Genomic DNA, 17734 nt, shown 5'->3' with positions numbered 1-17734 from the left:
AATCATCAGAAATTTTTCTGGGTTCAACATCATCATCCATGCCTTTGTCCTTCCTAAGGCGCCGACAATTCTTTTGGAAGTGACTAGGTTTCCCACAATAGAAACACATGGGTCTTCCTCTAGACTTTGACCTGGCATAAGACTTGTCTCTATTTTCAGGACTTCTATGTTTGCTTCTACCTCTACCAAGGTTTTGTGCCACATTCACTTCTGATTGAGACAAGGTACTTTTATCCTTTCTTCTTGTCTCTTTGTTCAGAATGCTCGTCATTACTACTTGTAAGGATAGGTTCTCTTCTTTACAAGAGGCATTAAGTGACACTACTAAGTTCTCCCAATTGTCTGGTAGAGTACATAATAGTAACAGGGCTTGCATAACATCATCTAATGGGAACTTCGTTGATGTTAGCTAGTTTACTAGTCCCATGAAAGTACTAATGTGCACAACAATGCTATCACCATTTGTGTACTTTAGCCTCACTATTTTTCTCATTAGGGAAGTTTTGTTTAGATCATTTTTCCTTTCATACAATGCAGAGAGTTTATGCCACAACTCATAGGCATTTGTATCACTTGCTACATGTTGTAGAATGCTTATGTCTACACATTGTCTTATGGTTGCCACAACCTTTCTGTTTAGGGTTTTCCACTCAGACTCTATTACCCCTATCGATATATCCTTCCTATCTATCGGCTCATACATGTCTTTAACTATTAGAAGATCCCCCTGTTAGAAATCGACCGACCACAACCAATTACACATTCGTATTCGTGTGCAGAAACCAAGAACTAGTACATAGACAGAAAAACGTGAAAACACACAGACACCAATATTTTACGTGGAAAACAAACCACAGGGGTCCACAAACCCCGAGAGAAACAGATCACTATGATAGAGAGGAAGTACAAATACGGAACTCGAGGCAACGACCTCGGGTTCTCCTTCGTCTGATAGATGGCTACAGAGTTACACTCTCATTCTCTCACTCACGGTTACAGAGGCAACTAACCTTGTTCTAACTTTTACAATAATGATCAACTACACGATACTAAAGTTTGCCCTAGTTGCTTATAAACAAAAGCAACTTTCTGGCTATTTACAAGTATAGCCCTCAAGAGGAATTTTAGACTATTTACAATTATAGTCTTCTGAATCGATTTCAATTTTGGTTTTGGTTTCAGGCTCGGCCTATCGGCCTTGGTCGAGTTACTCACCAAATCGGTTCTTCTCTTCCCATCCGAAGGGACCTATTTCCCAACACCTCCATCTTGATCTTCCAATCAGTATAGTTATGGAAGTTTAGAATTAATATCATCCCTGGAAAACCACTCATACTTCCTTCCATCTAGGATCTAGTGCTCTGATACTTGTTTGAAGTGATTTACACTCAGAGATAAACAACAAATATGTTGAAACACAAAACAGAAATCATGCAACACACAATTATGTGGAAAATCCCAAATCAGGGAAAAAACCATGGGTATTCTTCGGTCACCAAAACTTCACTATAATCAGAGAGAATACAACTAGGTAACAAGAGCTCCCCTTAGCTCACTAGAGGAATCACCGAGAACTTTGATGATACCACAACCTTGAAGAAAAACAACACTTACAGAGAGAAACAAGAGGGTATGGAACGACTAAACCTGCGTAGGTGATGGTGTTGCTCAAAACCCTGAGCATCTAAAACCATAGCTAGGGTTTCCAAAGTTCCCAGCCACAACTACCTTTTGTCTTGTTGCCTTCCTTCCCGGAGGCGACACCTTTGATTTCCTAGCCGAAATCGGACCAAAAGTTGTGGTACGTGGTGGTCAAGGCGATACCGGAAAACTGGATTTCAAATACATTACGTAAGGAAGGTCTCTTCCTTTTGCTAGTATGCAGAGAATGTTTCACCACATCAATTGCATAAGGGACAACAATCACATAATACCAACACAAGAAATAGACCCAAAACTATATGTATTACGAGTATGTAATGAATACAGCTACATGGCCCACGGCCGGAATTAACAACAAAGTAATAGTATGACCTAGACCCTCAGAATCCCATATCACGGGCTATAGTTCCCTTCTCCCCCCCCCCCCCCCCCCCCCCTTATATCGTTCGCCTGTTCTTCTTTTTATAGCTTTTCCCTTCCTCTTTGCTTTGGCGCGCTTTGCTTCTTCCCGTTCTTGGTTGTGCATATTGCGACTGTCTTCGTTCCTTACGGTTGTTCACCTACTTTGACCTACTTCCTATTACGTTTCTTCGAATTACAATTTTGGCCCATGGACAACATGTCTGTCCCTTTGTTTTCTTCTTATTCACTTATTCACTCATACACTCTCTATCTCTCACTCTTTTCTCTTGCAACTCACACTCTCTATGTTTCTTTGTTTCGTGCTCTCTCTCTCTCTCTCTCTCTCTCTCTCTCTCTCTCTCTCTCTCTCTCTCTCTCTCTCTCTCTCTCTCTCTCTCTCTCTGTTCTTCTCTACTTCGCACTCTCTCTCTTTGTTCTCAGCTATGTGCTCACGAATCTCTGTGTCACTTACACGCGCAGGTAATACCTAACATAAAACCTAATTCAATATATATATATATGTACGTCCATTTGACCGATTTCGGCCAGCTAACTCCCATTTGGCCTCTCGGCCGATTTTCGACTATTCAACCGCCTCCCCCATCAGGAGGGACAAGCTTCCATAACAGGCTATCCAATCGACCCAACTAGTTGGCCTTCTCTTGACCTAGGACATCCATGATGTAGTTGACTATTATAGTCGACTCTCTCTATCTCCTTCAGAGCAGTCGACAACCATGTCAACTCGTTGGTCGATCCGACCAACCATCCAGTGTTCGGCTTATCTCTATTCAACTGTCAACTTCTCTCATAGACACCGATTGTCGACTTCTCCCATAGGAGGGACATGTTCCAAACAAACTCCCCCTTCATTCCTATGGAGAGGAGTCAGTCATTCCAATCTTCTGTCGACAGACTCTGAGTCTGTCCATAGGTAGGTTCTTCGTGAACATGTCGGATCCATTATCATTAGTCTAGATCTTCATGAGGGTAAACTCTCCTTCATCCATTTTCTCTCGCAACTAGTGATACCTTCTCTATATGTGTTTGGTTTGAGAGTGGTAAGCAACGTTCTTGGCTAGATGTATGGCACTTTGACTATTACAATGAAGTAAGAATTCTCTTTGCTTCATTCCCAACTCTCTGAGAAAATTTCTCATCCATATCAACTCCTTGTCGACTTCTACCGCAACCATATACTCTGCCTTTGTGGTCAACAAGGCCACAGACTTCTGCAATCTTCACTACCACGACAATGCTCCTCCAACATAGGTCATCACATAACCTGATGTGGATCGGCTTGAATCTACATCCCCTGACATGTTTGAATCAGTAAACCCTTCGAGCATTGGCTTTTACAAGGTTAAAGGTAGACAAGGACGAGAAGTAGGGGAACAGTGGGGCGCCATAGAGCTTTCGAGGAAGGTGAGTCAGGTGGACCGTTGAGAGCACTGTCATTAGGTTGTTAGAGATTATTCCTAATGTAACCATGAAATAAGGAAATAAATGGTAGGTAGATATGAGAAAGAGCAAAGGGATTGAGTTAGATTTGAGCCTTGATTGACATCTCATTCCACCGTCATAGCATCGAGTTGTACTTGATACTGACGCATTCGCTACAAGAATATGTTCACCACAAGATTGCAATTTCGACGTAGTCAAATGATGTGTCTAATGAGGGTAGTTAGGCCTCATATTTATAGCTAGACCTAAGGCCCCTAGGCAAGTTCACACTTGGCCCTTATGGGTTGTCTCAATTCATAGGATTACCAATAATCCTCCCTTCTTTACGCTCTCAGTTAACCAACACACTTTTATCCTCGTGTGTAGAATGCCATTGTACAAACTACCACTGGATAAGTTATGGTCACACCTGTAACATAGGCCACCCCATGCTCCCTTTGAAGGACCAATAAGCGAGCTAGCCAAATCCCTTCACAAAGCCTTCCACTCGTAACGAGTTTGGTGATGATGGAGACCATGACAACCACCTAAGTAGAAGTGGAGGTAGCGAAGAAAAAGTGAAGAAAATGATATACTTTATGCAAAATCCCAATCTCGAGCTCCAAAATGCTGAATTCCCGAACATTGTAAATGGAGAGTTTTTGCTTCTCCACAAGCCAGCTCGAAAGTCCCAAAAAATGATGAAGAAGAAAAATCGAAGAAGAAGTAAATGAGTCCCCTTTCCCTCATTTTATAGGGAGAGAGTCGCCTCATTTGCATTAAATGCAAATATTTCATCTTTTTCTTCAAAAAAGAAAAGGGGAATAAATACACCTTAATTTGCATCATTCTGGTAGAGCCTCAAATTGTGCACCAACAATACTAAGTCAATGGCTCTAATCACTTAGATTCTATGGCCACCCTACCTTGCTTTTTTCCACACATGCACCTTCAAGCATGCTACATCACGACATCGGCCTTTCTATTAGAGGTATGATTCTCGCTTAGGGTGCGAGATCTCTTGAGTTCCATTCTAAAAATTCTTGAGCCCTCATCTAGCCCTTTCATGTAGATTACCCTTGTTTACAAGCTTATTTGGTCTAGTGATACAAATCTCACTTAGCGTGCGAGAGAGAGTTTAATTCTCATAATGGTCCCCCCTTCAATAATATGAAGTTTTTTGAATTCCATATCTTAAACCATCATGAAATGCATATCTCAAACATTAAGTTAATTTCCTCAGGTCCATGGTAGTCCATTGATTTATTTGTTTAGACGCCTAGCTCAGTATTGATTTTATTATAAAGATGTATACCATTTTTTGCAAGGGCATTCGGTCTAGAGATATGATTCTCGCTTTGGGTGTGAGAGGTCTCGAGTTCAATTCTTAGAATGCCCCTTTAATATAAGTACTAACCATGTTGAAATGCATATCTTGATCGTTAAGCTATGGTTAGAACACCCTGATTTTTTCTTTTTTCCATAGAGCTCATCTAGCCTTTCTTTTTTCCATAGAGCGCATCTAGCCTTTCTCCTATAGATGCTTGCTTAGGGTGCAAGAGGTCCCGAGTTCAATTATTAGATTGCCCCATCTTTCAATAATAGTCCTAACCATGTTGAGTTGCATATCTTAATCTTTAAGGAGTTTCTTCCAATGATTTGTTTGTTTCTCACATATTCGCACCTATCTGGCATCCTTTCTTCTATAGGATACCCATCCTTATTTGCAATGGCATTTTGTCTAGTTATATGATTGTTCACTTAGAATGTCTATTACTAGGCTTGGTCTTGAGTTCAATTCTTGGAGTGACCAAGCCTAATAATAGTATTAACATGTGGAATTGCATAATTTAATAATTAAACTAATTCTTCTTTCATCCTATGCCAATGATGCAACCCACTTTGGATGGGAATTTCGTCTAATTGTATGATTCTCGCTTAGGGTTTGAGATGTCCTAAGTTCAGTTCTCTCAATGCCCCCATTTAATAATATCACTGACCATTTTTTAATTGGAAAATCATTAAGCGAGTTTCCTATGGTTGATGTAATTCCATTGATTTGTTTGTTTTGTTGCCTTCCCCCAACTCATGAGGCTCTTTCTTTTATAAATGCCTACCTTTGTGTGCAAGGGCATTTGGTCTAGTGTTATGATTCTTACTTAGGGTATGAGAGGGCTTCAATTTAACTCTAAAAATATCCCCCTCCGTCCAATTCAATGATGGTCCTAATTGTGTTGAAATGCATATCTTAATCACGAAGCTAGTTTGCCATGGTACATTGTTATCCATTGATTTCTTTGTTTCGCTGCCAACTCGGCTCTCATATGGCCTTTTGTCATGGATATCTACTCCTCATTTGCAAGGGAATTTTCACCGCCGACTTGGTCCCCCATTCAATCTTTCTTCATGGATATCTATACTTCATTTGCACTTAGGGCATTTGGTCTAATGGTATCATTCTCGCTTAGTGTGCGAGAGGTGTGAGAGTCACGTGTTCAATTCTCGGAATTCCCCCCTTCCAATAATAAGAACTATCTTGAATTCAATATTTTAATAACACAAACCATCTTGAAATGGATATCTTAATGATTATGTTAATTTCCTAGGGTCTATGGTAGTCCACAATTTTTTTTTGTTTCGATGCCTACTTTAGTCTTGATCTAGTGCTTGCTTGCATGGATGTCCAACTTTAATTTTAAGGGAATTTGGTATAGAGTTATGATTCTGGATATGGGTGTGAGAGGTCTGGAGTTCAATTCTTAGAATGTTCCCCTTCACTATAAGAACTATCCATATTGAATTGCATATCCTTATCATTAAGCTACAGCTAGACGGCCCTAATCCAACCCTTCTTGAATAGACACCTATTTGTTTGCATGGTAATCCATCTATTTGTTTGTTTCTCTACTTAGGCCCTCATTTGACACTTTCTATTATAAATGCCTACCTAGACCCTCACTTGGGTATGATTCTCGCTTAGAGTGCGATAGGTCTTGAGTTCAATTCTCGAAATCTGTCCCCTTCAATAATAGTACTAACAAACCATGTTGATAATTACATATCTTAATCATTAAGCTAGTTTCCTACGATCCATGATAATCCATTGATTTGTTTGTTTGGTTGTCTACTTGAGCCCTCATCCAACCCTTTCTTCTAAAGATGCCTACCTTCTTTTTCAAGGGTGGTATGATTCTTGATTACAGTACAGGAAGTCTTGAGTCCATTTCAAGTTTGCCACCTACCTGAGCACTCATCTGGCCCTTTGTTCTATAGATGCCTACCTTCCTATGGAAGGGTGCTATGATTCTCAATTAGAGTATAAGAGGTCTTGAGTTCAATTCTCAAAATGCACCCCTTTCAATCATAGTAGTTTGTTGCAAGATCTTAATCATTAAGTTAGTTTGTTGCAAGAGGCCCTCAATTCGATTCTTATTATACCCCCCCTTTTCAAAAATAATACTACCCATGTGTAAATGCATATCCTAATCATTAAGTCCATGGTAATCCATTGATTTGTTTGTTTGGTCTCCTACTCATGTTCCAAATTCAGGCCCATGCACCCTTGATCTCCTATCCCATGTGGAACATTAACCATGCCCCTCTTAACACTTCACAAACTCCATGACGATGCTCTCTCATAGAACACATGTCCTATCCTTTCCCTAGGTTTCGAGATGATGAAGAAGTTAAGGTACATGTTGTCACCTTCCTTACCACCATGCAAGTACACCATGTCTCCCAACATCTAATTGCTTCCAATATCATTGTGTTCCGTCTCTCATGCAATATTGAAGCCATGAGTTGATAGATGAACTATCCCCCAAGAACTTCTAGACATTCGATAGGGTGTGCACAAATTTCTTATGCATGTTCTGACAACATGTTTTCCCAAAGGACACCCATCACTCTTTCTACATTACACAACACACATCCAACGAAGGGCTTTTGTAATTTGCTTTCAACAATTGCACCAAACGTTGTAACTGCAATGTCCGCACCACAATTCAAAAAGCACCTTCAAGAACTATTACAGACAACCCTCAACGTCATAAACATTTCAGTCTCACCATTCAATATCTTCATGATTGTGTCCAAATCAGCCATGCATTCGATATCAATTCAGACCTCCAATAGGCTCTCTCAATGACAAAGGAATCACACTTTTGCAACATCATGGAGTGTAGCATCTAGCTTAATGTTGACCACTCATCCACCAATTGCACACTATGCATTAAGTGTCTCCTTTGCCACTAGCACACCCATACCCTTGAGCAATGTGAATTATGCAACTTATCGGGCAACACAATCATGAATAGTCACCCCATCAACTTGGTCTCTTATGACTACACTATGCATCTCTAGAATGATAATCATCACATTCCACCACCTCCATTTGAGGGCTTAGGATGATCAACCCCCACTTGTCAATACACACACACACACACTTCTTCTTCTTCTTCTTCTTCTTCTTCTTCTTCTTCTTTGTGTGTGTGTGTGTGTGTGTGTGTGTGTGTTAGTGGGATGCCTTTTGCGCCCTCTCTCCGATATGACCTTCCTACTTCCCTATTAATTGTGATTTGTCCCGAGAGCATACAAAATCATCTACCATGAGGATTAGCTCCATATTGGTCATCCTATGAACTTGTAATTAAATAAGTATGACCAGACTGCTCATAACCAGAAATGGGCCAAGGATTAGATTAATCATGGAGTTTATTAGTGTTAAGGAATATAGTAGGAGTAAGGGACAATCAATGTTGATACTTACATTAAGTAGGTAAGGTAAAGTGAGAGATAAGCCTTACAGCATGAGTGAATGATGCAATATTGTACTATTGCCAACACTCAATCTTCACTATATACGAGGAGAACAAAACATAGAGGGGAAAAAATGGAGGATACACAATTGATCAACTTAGTATCCAATCATTCCCCTAGAGTTAGAAGAGAGCGTTGCTATTATGGAGAAAATGAAGGCGAGTTGCTCAGGCAAGTATATATGAGGTGAATGTTGGCTATAAGCAATTGAATGATCATGTGTTTGAAAAAGGGACTCTTGGGCATTAAATAGCATCGTGCATTGATAAGCGGGCACATCAGTCAGCACAATGTAAAGAGATAATGAATCATGACTAAACATATGAACCAACTTGTCAAGGTAAGAAGAACCATGTTGTCGAAGACATATTAAACAAGCTAGAATCACATTTGAGGTGATGGGGGGGTAGCAACACATGAATATGCTCGAAGTACCATTTTGTGTGGACATAATGTAAGAATGAGGTGAAACCATATCAACATGGTCCAAGTAGGAGAGCCATTGGATCAAGGTGAGCAAAGCAGTTGATTTAGTCAGTTAGAGACGTGTACAGAAGGAGTTGGGGGGGGGGGGGGGGGAATTGAGGTAGCCGATACATGATCATATGCTTGAAGCAGGCAAGCATAACTAAGATTTCGAGTTGGACTGGGCAAGCATAACTAAGAGATCGAGTTGAAGTACAAGGGTATTTTGGGAATTTTGAAAATATAGGCCAGTTTTAGAGTTTCCTAAAACATTAGGGGGTGTTTTGGTATATTCAATAATAATACCCTGTGCCTTATCCTCAAGAAGAGTTGCTCTCTCCTTCTCTTTCTCTGTAATGAGATGTTGTTTGCTTCTCCAACAAATCTTCAGGAACCATCGCTGGCTTACCCTTCTGGTGTATCATTATAGACAGAGAGTTTATCTCTCTGTTTTAGTTTGTGTTCCTTTCTCGATTCAAGGAATATGGCGACCATTTCTACCTCTCTTCTGCATCCCAACATAAGTCAATTTCAGAATACTTGTTCCTCTTCTCACGCTTCTACATCTCTCAAATGGGCGATAAATTTCTTCTCAGGTACTTATTTACCTTCTTAGTTTCTTTCCCACTCTAACGGTTTTATGTTCATTTGACTTTTAATTGTCGTAAGGCATTGTTTTTGTAAATTTGAGAAATGATGAGTATGAAGTAAATATAAGATCTATCTATGTAAATCTCTAATAAGTCGAATAAGTCATAAATTAGATAGTGGAGAGTGATATAAGATGTGAGTTAGTTAGTGGAGAGTGGTATAAGATGTGGGTTAATTAGTTAGTGGAGCGTGGTATAAGATGTGGGTTAGCTAGCTACCTGAGAATGTAATAAGGTGACCATTACTAGAGATTCTAATAAGGTAAAATTAATATAGTTTAATAAGGTGAGCGTTAGTATAAGGTGTAGGCTAGTATGAAGTCGAATAATAGCGAGTCTAGAGAGAGAAAAGTTGTACATAGAAGGTAATAAGCTGTTTGTAGAAAATGTTAGTAGAAAGTTGAATAATATGTAAATTCATATAGAATCTAGTAAGGTGTGAGAATTAATATAGAGTCTTAGAGACCACAAATAAGATGTGGTTTAGTAGAGAGGCCAAGGTATGTCAGGGAGTAGAGAGTCCAGTGTGATGTGAGTTTGTATAGAATCTTATAATATATAAGTTTAGAGAATACAATAAGATGGAATATTAGCAGAGGTTCTAAGAGAGTCCAATAAGGTATAGATTTTAGAGAGCCCAATAAGATATAAGTTAGTAGATGTAAATATTAACTCTTGAAAACATACATCCACCTATAATAAGTATATTGTGAGCAATCAAAGCATCATTTTTAGATATTTAGGGGTATGATTATGGTATTAAACCAAATCCCCAAATGTGCACCAAAACCTCAAACTAAAGTAATTTAGCAGAGAGCCTAATAAGATCAGATTACAGTGATTTGATTGAAAAAGTGTATGGTAAATTATTAGTTAATATTGAGTTTCTTCTATATGTCTCCCAAAATGTCTTTCAGGTGATAACTATGAATGTAGGAAAAAACAAGGTAAAGCAAGGCTTCAGTTAGCTAGGGATTCTAATGTGAATGGACACACAAAAGGAGTGGAACATAAGGTGGAGTTGTTAGACCAAGGTGTGAGATCCTCAATAAATGGACCAGAGAATTCAGGTAATCAGCAAGAATTCAGTAGCAAAGAAGGTGAAGATGATTTGAATGCGCGCGAACATGTTGATCTGGATGAAGGAACAGATTCTGGCATCGCTACTCAGCTGGAAGACAGGGAAACCGATGGTCAAGATTTGGTTTCAGCCAGCACAGCCTTAAAAGGGACCATATTTGCGGGTTTACTATTGGTTGGTTTAGTGGGTGGATTTGGAGCTGTTAGTTACATTTATAGAGAGCCGATCAATCAATTCTTACTTGAGTTCTCGGACTTTTTAGAAGGTATTACTACCTCTTTGTTTTAATAGAGCCTTCTTGTCATTTTTAGCTCAATTCTTTCTAGCTCATTGTATAGAATGGATAAATATAATTTATATATGTTTGTTTAATCTCTTCAGAGGCTCAGAAAAAACCAATGTGACCAAACTAGAGCTTTTATATGATAAAAATACACCTGTGTACATCTTTGTATATCTTGTGTGCGTATTTTTATATGTATACATGCATCCTAGGCACACATGTATTACAAAAAAGTAACTTATACACACATGTATGTGTGTATTCTCACACAACTATGAAATGTAAATCAGAGTTCTTGATGAAACAAAGGCAATCAATTTATTGGACCTAATCAGCTGATGATGATAACATGTAAATGTTATCATCATGCACATGTTTTAATGAAAAATTCTTTGAAGCCTTTGTTGATATGCATGGATATATAGGGAATCCACAAGCATTTTGCTAAGGGAATAAACATTTTGCACAATTGTTGCCCTCGAGAAGAAGTGCAGATGTTTCGTTAGCTGAGCATATCACAACATGAGCTTGGATGGCTTGGAAAACTTCTGAGAGAAAAAAAGATCATACAACCAGTTGTATGCACAAACAGTTTACTGCATATGTCAAAAAAGATTGAATCACAAAGAGAACGTGGAAATTTACATGAGTGCATATATAGATGTGTTAAGGCCGTCAAAGATTTCTCTCTCAACATTTACGGGGGGGAGTTGTATAAAGCTTTTTAAAGAGCGGCAATCGTAAATGAAAGGTCCCAAGTTTTAATAGTGACATTTTTAGAATCTATTTGTACTTTATCACAAATTTGTTATTTTTGAAAAAAATGCAAAATATTCTCCCCCTTCAAATAGGTGATGAATTGTCTCATCACTCGAAAATATGAACGTTTTCCTCCATCTCCACTGCTTGGTGGGGAAAAGAAAGGACTATGTTAGAATTCAATCTTGAGGATTGACATGGGGAAGATTGATCACGTTATAACATCAACCTTCAAAGTATAAAGATCACAATTCATAAGAGTGCTTTATGAAAGAATCTTGGATTTCATATGGAATCCACATGACACATCCAATTAAATATGTACTTAACAAGATTACATATGAAATCCAGAATCCAGATGTCAAGATATATTTTTTGGAATCAGCAGTCAAAGAGGTTGTAAGCTCATTTTGTTCTCATAGCTCATTGATAGAGCTTTTGTATTTTTCTTGTAGCTAATATATAGAGGCTCAGTTAGAGTTTCTCTCTCTGACTGTTGGCTTGGTGGTTCATTCACATTGAAGCATCAAAATTATGAAATTCAGAGAATCAAGTTTGATCCTCACCATGGGCTCAGCCCCCTCCCATAGATTATATCGGTTTTCCATGGACGTTAATGGTGTATCTACCTATCTATTAACAAGTCATAAGTTGATCAACTGATTCATGTAGGATACAATTTCAAGTTAAACATTTATATTGATAGTACACAAAATGAATTATTTGTTAATACTAACGTGATATATCTAAGCAAGTGTTCATCTTAATGTCTGTATATTATAAAGGTCACTAATTTCTCATCTATTTCTGTGCAGGTTATGGTACTGCTGGATATGCATTATTTGTAGCAGTATATGCTGGCCTTGAGGTTAGTTCTTTTATTAAAACGTGCTTTTTAAATAAGTGTGTTTCCTGTTTCTTGTTATAAGCTCTATAGAGAGGTTTTTGTCACCTTTTCATCACTATGCGGGCTTGTGATAATGAAGAGTGTATTTAAGAAACACAATAGTTAATGGAAAATATATGTGAAAACATGTTAAAATGCTCACCAATTGTTTCCCCTAACTGAAAGGTAGGAAAGGACCATTCTGTTCCCAAGTTGGGATGACTAACCTAGGAGATGGAGACATTTACATTTACATTGGCCTGGTCTACAAGACTTTTTCTGAGAATTAAAGTTGTATTGAACCTTATTGCTATTATGTTTGTAACGTTTGGGATTGGTCTTCATTTCCCTATATATGAAAGGAATTGTGGTTAATCATGCATATCTCAACCTTCCCCATTGCCAGAAATTTGGCAAAACTATAGCAAAACTGAAACGCCATTAATATTACATTGATGTTTCTTTACAAAAGTTGTGTTGGTGAAAATGATTTCTACAAATATTGTATACTGTGGTTATGGTGTTTGAAGGATTTGCCGGTGGTTTTATAGAAATAAAAGATATGCCATTTTTACTGATGTCCAGATTCTTGCAATTCCTGCAATTCCTTTAACTATGACAGCTGGTTTACTATTCGGCACGGTGACGGGTACCATCATTGTTTCAGTCTCAGGAACGGTATGCTTTTTGACGCTGGAACTTCTAGCTTCTTGGCTTATTCATTCATAGCAAAAATAAACTTGGAAAATCCCTGAGTTTTTCTCTATTTCTCTAAGTTCTCATTATTTCCCGGAATGCCCTTCATGAACAACCCCCTCATGACCAATTTGCATGTGCCATTTGAGCAACTATATGTCAAGTCATCCCCTTTTTCTCAAGCATGAACACAATTTGAGCAACTATATTGTCAATTTGTCCCCTTTCTCCTCAATTATGTATGTTATTTGAGAAATTATATGGTCAACTCATATTTGTGTTCTGCTTGGCTCTTGGTTTGGTGGTTCACACCGTAACATCAAAATCATAAAAATGAAGTTTCTCACAGACAATAATAATAATATATCTATCTTTCAGGGTTTGACCAGGTGTGTTTAGGCTAATAAAGAAAAACTCAGGGCTATTTCAGAAATTTCCCTTTTTTATTATGATAAAAAAATCAACATACTCATGAAAAGTTAAGCTGTCTCATACATATGAATATTCCACTCATTATGATTTTGGCAGCTGGTTTTTTTGTAGATTGCTGCAACAGCTGCTTTTTTGATCGCACGTTACTTAGTTCGAGACCGAGTTCTAAAGCTCGCCGAAGGAAATAAGAAGTTTATGGCTATTGATAAAGCAATCGGGGAGAATGGTTTCAGAGTTGTTGCGTTGTTACGCTTAAGTCCTTTATTACCCTTTTCTCTTGGTAACTACTTATATGGGCTGACTTCAGTCAAGCTTGTGCCCTATGTTTTGGGCAGGTAAGCATGTCTTTTCTCATGACTTTGTTGAAATTTGATAAACTTCCATCATCCTAACACTATAAACATCATACATCCTCATGTTTGGTTCCTATGAAATGTGTTTTTGATTTTGTAAAAACAAATATAATTACAGACATTTGTCTGTTTACTTACTAATAGTAGTGTCATTATACAGCTGGCTAGGTATGCTTCCAGGAACGTGGGCTTATGTTAGTGCTGGTGCTGTTGGAAGAGCCATCATAGTAAATTTTCATCCTTGAAAGATCTATATAATATGTGGTTTGAAGTATATATGTGCATACCCATATGCATTAAGGTTCCTTAAAGTGTTTTATGTGGAAACATTTCAATAAATGTGTCAACTCATACAAGTCAGTGAGACTTTTCTTGAACTGAAGTGGAAGGAAATATGGGATATATATTGATATTTTGCAGCAAGAAGAGGCGAATAATGATTTCAGTGGAGGACCTGAACAACTCTTGACGATTGGTATTGGGATTCTTGTAACAGTTGTTGCAGCCACATATGTCACGAGACTGGCAAAAGTAAGTTGTTGTCAGATTTGTTTGTTTTACAAAACCCCAAAAGGGTAGAATTATAGAGATAGCCCTCCTTTTTTCACTTGACCTCCAAAATGCCCCGCTATTTTCTGAATTCATAAAATATGCCTCTCTCTTGCATCGGGAATAGATTTCCTGGTGAATTATTTTTTTTATGATGCCACATGTATATTGCACATGTTGCACAAAACTTTAGGACCATCTTCTTCTCCAAACAGCCAAACTGCAACACCCATACGTGCTAGTGCCCGACCTCTTGTCCGCTGTCTGGAACATTATTTTCATACCACTTAGCTCACATTCTCCTTGATGTAAAATGAGGCATTGGGGGTGTACTCGAGAAGACTAGTTGAACATGGATATTGTGTTTCACACAAGTTTGTGAGTTAGAGTACGCCACTATACTAGAATGCTCCAGCATCAATCAAATTGAGTTTTTGCTCCCCCCATATTTTCAATCCGAACCTACTTAGTTCACATTGTCCCTGACATGTAAAAATGGGTCATTGGGGGTGTACTCAAGAAGACTTGTTGAACATGGATATGCTACTTCAAACAAGTTTGTGAGTTTAAGAGTACCACACTATACTAGAATGCTCCAGCATCAATAACTCAAGTTTGCTCTCCCCATATTTTCAATCCAAACCTAACCCCCAGACACATTTCTCTGTCCCAATGTGCACTCTCAATTGCAATGTTCTTTAGTAAAATCCTTGAACATCATGGGTCATCAATAAACCCTACACTGTTTGGAAATGTTTTACTTTGGTCCCAGTGGTCATATTCAATGGTCGAGGACAAATAAAATATTTTTCTCTCTCACTCTCAACCATTTTGTGGCCTCACCCCATAGATCATATTTTAGTTTCCATGGATGTCAAGAAAGTCTATCCACTACCTTGAGAGAAATTTTAGAGTATATTTGGGAGTTTTGAAAAAAATGTGGGGTATTTTTGAGAATTTTGACATACTAGAATGGTTTTGGGAATTTCATGGAAAAAAACTTGTGTGTGACACCCCTCCCAAGAAAAAGGAAGAAATAAGAAGAGGATTGTTTGTTTGGAATAACAAAGATTAATGAATGTTTTTTCTTCTTATTCTGATGATTAGGACGCTGTGAAGGATATTGAAGAGTAGCAATAATTGCCAGTAGAAGATTAACATAAAACATTGGGGGTTGAAGAAAGAGAGGAGGCATCCAGCAAAAAGTAGTGGGTGTAAAAAAGCACCTTTTATGATGATCTGCATATATGGAATGAGAGAGAGAGAGAGAGTGTGTGCGTGTGTGTGTGATGCTAATTCAAGATTGTACATTAATATTCTCGTAATGTTCTATATATTTTTTGAAATTGCAACAACTGCAAGGCACTTGCGTCAAGAAGGGCTCTAAATGCGCGAATCCATGAAATAAGCAACAAGTTTTCTAAATTTAAGAGCCATTGTATATTCCAACTCTTTTTTTCCTTCATTTCTCTCCCAAGCATATCCTCTTGGCTAAGAAAGTAGCTTACCGCATGTGCTAGCGATCCATGATTGTGTCCATTGTGGATTGCTTCTAGATTATGATGCCAATTATCTATAGTTATAGTTGATTTCAATGGGTGTATTATGTTCTATCTTGATTTGAATGGCAATAACATGTACTACAAAGTCCTTTATCCTCATTTCGACATGGATTTCGAAGAGTGATTGCCATTTTGGCTTTTCCTTGGGATAAACAATGATTTGTTGACTTAACTTGTCTTTGAACTGACGAAGAACTAGATTATATTTGGTCCATGGATGTGTTGAGTTGATTGCTTAAGGCTTTCCATATATTTAAGGTTGGCATCTTGCATGGTTGTTTTCTTCATTCACACTAATTACTCGCATCCTCATCCATTGAAAATGGTCTAGATGATTAATAATTATTAAATACCAAATTGAGATGTAATTAAACCAATGGGATTAAATAAAAGAATGTTTAACAATGGCTGGTTTTTTACCTGAGAATAGATGTGGAAGTACTAACTCTACATTCACATTTTTGTCCTTAAGTTTGGGCCATACAACCTATTCTATGTAAATATGGAATATAGTTTAATGGCGATGTGTCACCATGACACATTTTGAAATTATGTGCCTTGTCCTATCCGTCTTTGCAACATATCCTTGTGTCTTCTTTACATGGCCTTCTCCTCATTTTCCTATAGCGTTGCCCCTTCATGTTCATGCACTACTCTTTCTCAACCCTATCCTCCATTCTTAGATTCTTAATGCTTATCTTAATATGGCCTATAGACAAAGGGGGTTTGTGCAAGCAAAGTTTCGGCTATGCTTGCAAAGTAACCAATACAATTGGCATTGTCATCTTGGTTCTATTGCTTATAATAGGGGGGAAAGAGACTTACAATTTCAAACCCTTGGGTTCAAGAATTATTTTATAGCTTGAATGTATGAAATTTTCTATTGATGATTACAATAATTCCATCTTTGTTGATGCATGGTCTTTCCTTATTATATAGACTATGGCAAAGAGATTCAACTAAATAAAATAGTTTATGTGCTCCTCATTGTGAGCAGTTGAATATTCTTGAATTTTGAGTGCTCCTCATTGTGAGTAGTTGAAACCCAACAAAAAATAAGGGGATGTAATATAAGCATTGGTCCCTTTTAAGTAAAGTACTTGTGCTTATTGTTACCTACTATGCGACCTTCGTAATCGAGGAAGACTGAGCAGGACTAGTCAACCTTCAACTTCATCCTCGCTCCTCTTATGGTTTTGTTTGTAACCATTTTGCTTGCTTGCTTGCTATCAACGCGCCATAAATCTCTTATTTGATAGGTGATAGAACCAAAATTGTTAGGTTCAATGTTGTATGCTACTAGCTATAGTGTTGATAGACATGTTATTTCAGCATCGTCATTGAACAAGACAAGCTTAGCATCCATTTCTTGCACATTTCCTATGCTTGGAAGGGGAATGTCTACCTAGGCTTCTCCGTCACTAGGTTGAATCCATCTCTAACCAAAGGTCCTTCACCCATATGCACTAATGTATTCAAATTTGTTGCTTTTTAGTGAAGAGAAAAACTAAACTTTAGAGGGGCTCCATTATGTTTATGCTTTTTCATTCAAGCATCTATGAACATGTGAGCACTACCACTACTAGCTTGATTCAAATCAACTTAAACATTCTAGCCCAATGTTAGCTAGATACAAATAGAGGGGTTATTTAAAGAAAAATAGCTAGGCAAGCAATGGGGGAAACCCTTTGGT

General features: G+C 38.0%; 1 protein-coding gene across 2 annotated transcripts; it reads left to right on the top strand.

The window, feature by feature from the left end:
• The first annotated feature begins 9117 nt into the window (after nucleotides 1-9117).
• Nucleotides 9118-16146, top strand: LOC147861562 (uncharacterized). 2 transcript variants are annotated; one of them, XM_087322540.1, is made up of 8 exons: nucleotides 9118-9386; nucleotides 10377-10786; nucleotides 12379-12431; nucleotides 13035-13127; nucleotides 13689-13912; nucleotides 14091-14157; nucleotides 14351-14461; nucleotides 15587-16146. In XM_087322540.1, exons 1-8 carry the CDS (start codon nucleotides 9364-9366, stop codon nucleotides 15611-15613), a joined length of 1008 nt encoding a protein of 335 aa, XP_087178666.1. In that variant the 5' UTR covers nucleotides 9118-9363; the 3' UTR covers nucleotides 15614-16146. The 2 variants fall into 2 exon arrangements, with proteins under 2 accessions (XP_087178666.1, XP_087178665.1); XM_087322539.1 differs by having other exon boundaries at nucleotides 9119-9386; nucleotides 10358-10786.
• Nucleotides 16147-17734: the final 1588 nt, after the last annotated feature.

Source organism: Azolla caroliniana, unplaced genomic scaffold (assembly GCF_043228905.1).
Source record: "Azolla caroliniana isolate FFs.n. ecotype wild unplaced genomic scaffold, voAzoCaro1.0.p SCAF_7, whole genome shotgun sequence".
NCBI classification, from domain to species: Eukaryota; Viridiplantae; Streptophyta; class Polypodiopsida; order Salviniales; family Salviniaceae; genus Azolla; species Azolla caroliniana.
Note: the sequence above shows the minus strand (reverse complement) of the source record. Positions and strands in the feature narration are given on the sequence as shown.

Excerpts from the sequence above, each read along its gene's own strand:
- LOC147861562 (XM_087322539.1), top strand. The coding sequence starts at position 9,275 with ATGGCGACCATTTCTACCTCTCTTCTGCATCCCAACATAAGTCAATTT. Across the intron at positions 13,128-13,688 it reads TTGTTTCAGTCTCAGGAACG|ATTGCTGCAACAGCTGCTTT; the intron begins GTATGCTTTTTG and ends GTTTTTTTGTAG. Across the intron at positions 14,462-15,586 it reads ATGTCACGAGACTGGCAAAA|GACGCTGTGAAGGATATTGA; the intron begins GTAAGTTGTTGT and ends TCTGATGATTAG.